This window comes from Gossypium raimondii, chromosome 3 (assembly GCF_025698545.1).
Source record: "Gossypium raimondii isolate GPD5lz chromosome 3, ASM2569854v1, whole genome shotgun sequence".
NCBI classification, from domain to species: Eukaryota; Viridiplantae; Streptophyta; class Magnoliopsida; order Malvales; family Malvaceae; genus Gossypium; species Gossypium raimondii.
The window spans coordinates 51,930,320-51,931,978 of NC_068567.1; the positions used below are offsets into that span (position 1 = coordinate 51,930,320).

The 1,659-nt window shown below is 35.2% G+C and overlaps 1 protein-coding gene across 2 annotated transcripts; it reads left to right on the forward strand.

Moving 5' to 3' along the window:
- Positions 1 to 346: 346 nt before the first annotated feature.
- On the forward strand, positions 347 to 1,317 carry LOC105794635 (uncharacterized). Of its 2 annotated transcripts, XM_012623904.2 has the most exons (3): positions 347 to 425; positions 540 to 591; positions 688 to 1,317. In XM_012623904.2, exons 1-3 carry the CDS (start codon positions 365 to 367, stop codon positions 1,130 to 1,132), a joined length of 558 nt encoding a protein of 185 aa, XP_012479358.1. In that variant the 5' UTR covers positions 347 to 364; the 3' UTR covers positions 1,133 to 1,317. The 2 variants fall into 2 exon arrangements, with proteins under 2 accessions (XP_012479358.1, XP_012479357.1); XM_012623903.2 differs by having other exon boundaries at positions 359 to 591.
- The last annotated feature ends 342 nt before the right edge of the window (positions 1,318 to 1,659 follow it).

Genomic DNA, 1,659 nt, shown 5'->3' on the forward strand with positions numbered 1-1,659 from the left:
AGATCACATTGTAAGATGTATCTAAGTGAAGTATTTTGGAATCGTATCTCGGCAAATCAAAGAAATTGTTTGAGTGGGGAAAATATTTATGGCTTCGCTCTTGGACTTATTCAATAGATTTAAGTCTAGATAAAAGACTTACAAACCAAATTTTATTGCAATAAGTTAACAATCCAAAAGTTTTAAGTATGCCTATTTTATATGTACATCGCCTTTTATCTTTGACATTGTTGTTACATGTTCAATGTGAAATAGCAGCGAAAAAGAAAGGATAAAACCGACATTCAAGTGATATTTTGTTGGTTATATAATCCACACCTATGCCACTCTTTTTATACAACATCAAGCAAAATAGGAAAAAGAAATGGAGAAGTTGCTCCTCTTGGTAGTGACAATGGCGGCTACCATAAATTATCTAACTGCAGGTAAGTTGTTGGTTCTTTCAGCTGCTTACACCTTTGAATCCCCATCATACAGTGTGGTACACTTAGAATCTGATTTTGAAATAAGATTATATAAGGAAATCTCCTGGATGTCAGCTCCTGTCCATGGAACTTCCTTTCTAAACTCCACCAGAGATGGCTTCCACAGGTTTCCCTCTCCTTTATTCCCATATAATTTTCTCTACTGAAGCTGGGAAGTTCATCAACTTCTCACCTTAAGTTTGCTCTATTGCTTTTGGTTCAGGTTGTATCAGTATCTTCATGGGGAAAACCTTAACTCCACCCATTTCTCCATGACTAAGCCCGTCTTAACCAGCATTAGCCCTTCGCACCACGGGTCATCGTCTTCCTCATATACCGTAAGGTATTACCTGCCTTCAGAATATAAATACAAGTCCCCTCCGCAGCCCTCCGCTGAATTGAATTTGCAGTTGGACAAATGGAAGAGTCAGTGTATTGCGGTGAGAAAGTTTTCGGGGTATGCTAATGATGACAACGTGGAGAAAGAGAAAGATGCTCTGGTTTCAAGCCTAACAAAACGTTTGCCAGCGTTAATGCAAGCAGTGGAAAATAACCTGTATTATAACTACAGCATTGCACAGTACAATGCTTCAAAACATCGCACTGGGCGCATAAACGAGGTATGGATGGACGTATCGGGTTTCACCGCCGAGGGATGTCCAGTCTAGCTGTAAAAAGTTGCAACTTAGGAGCCATAGCTATGTTGTAAGATAAGTGAATAAATAAATTTGTTGTTTCATTTTGATTTCTCACCATAGGGTTCCATAGTTGAAGTAGCATTCAATAAACCAGTTTATACTAAGAGTGCATGTAACGGTAATAATAATAAAAGAGGTATATGATGATGATGTGAGATTGAGCTTTTTCATAAAATTATTTGTATTGATTTTATATTTTCATAAAAGGCTGACTTTTCTAAATTTAAATTTTGGACTAAATAATTATATCATAATATAAACCTAAAAAGGGTTTAGAGCTTTTGTTTTTTTTAAGATAACGCCGTTATTAAATTTTGGAGGTGAGATTTATTTACATATAATTAAATTAAATTAAAATTATCATTACTTTAATGAATACTTTATTTTCACCAACATTCCACTGTAAATGGAGGCTCCACAATTTTTTAATTAAGACCACTAACAGGTTTAGGATTTTCTCCCGAGTTAAATGTGTTCTTATTGAATATTTTATTATC

Coding starts and splice junctions, on each gene's coding strand:
- LOC105794635 (XM_012623903.2), top strand. CDS start 365: ATGGAGAAGTTGCTCCTCTTGGTAGTGACAATGGCGGCTACCATAAAT. Junction 592..687: donor ACCAGAGATGGCTTCCACAG/GTTTCCCTCTCC, acceptor CTTTTGGTTCAG/GTTGTATCAGTATCTTCATG.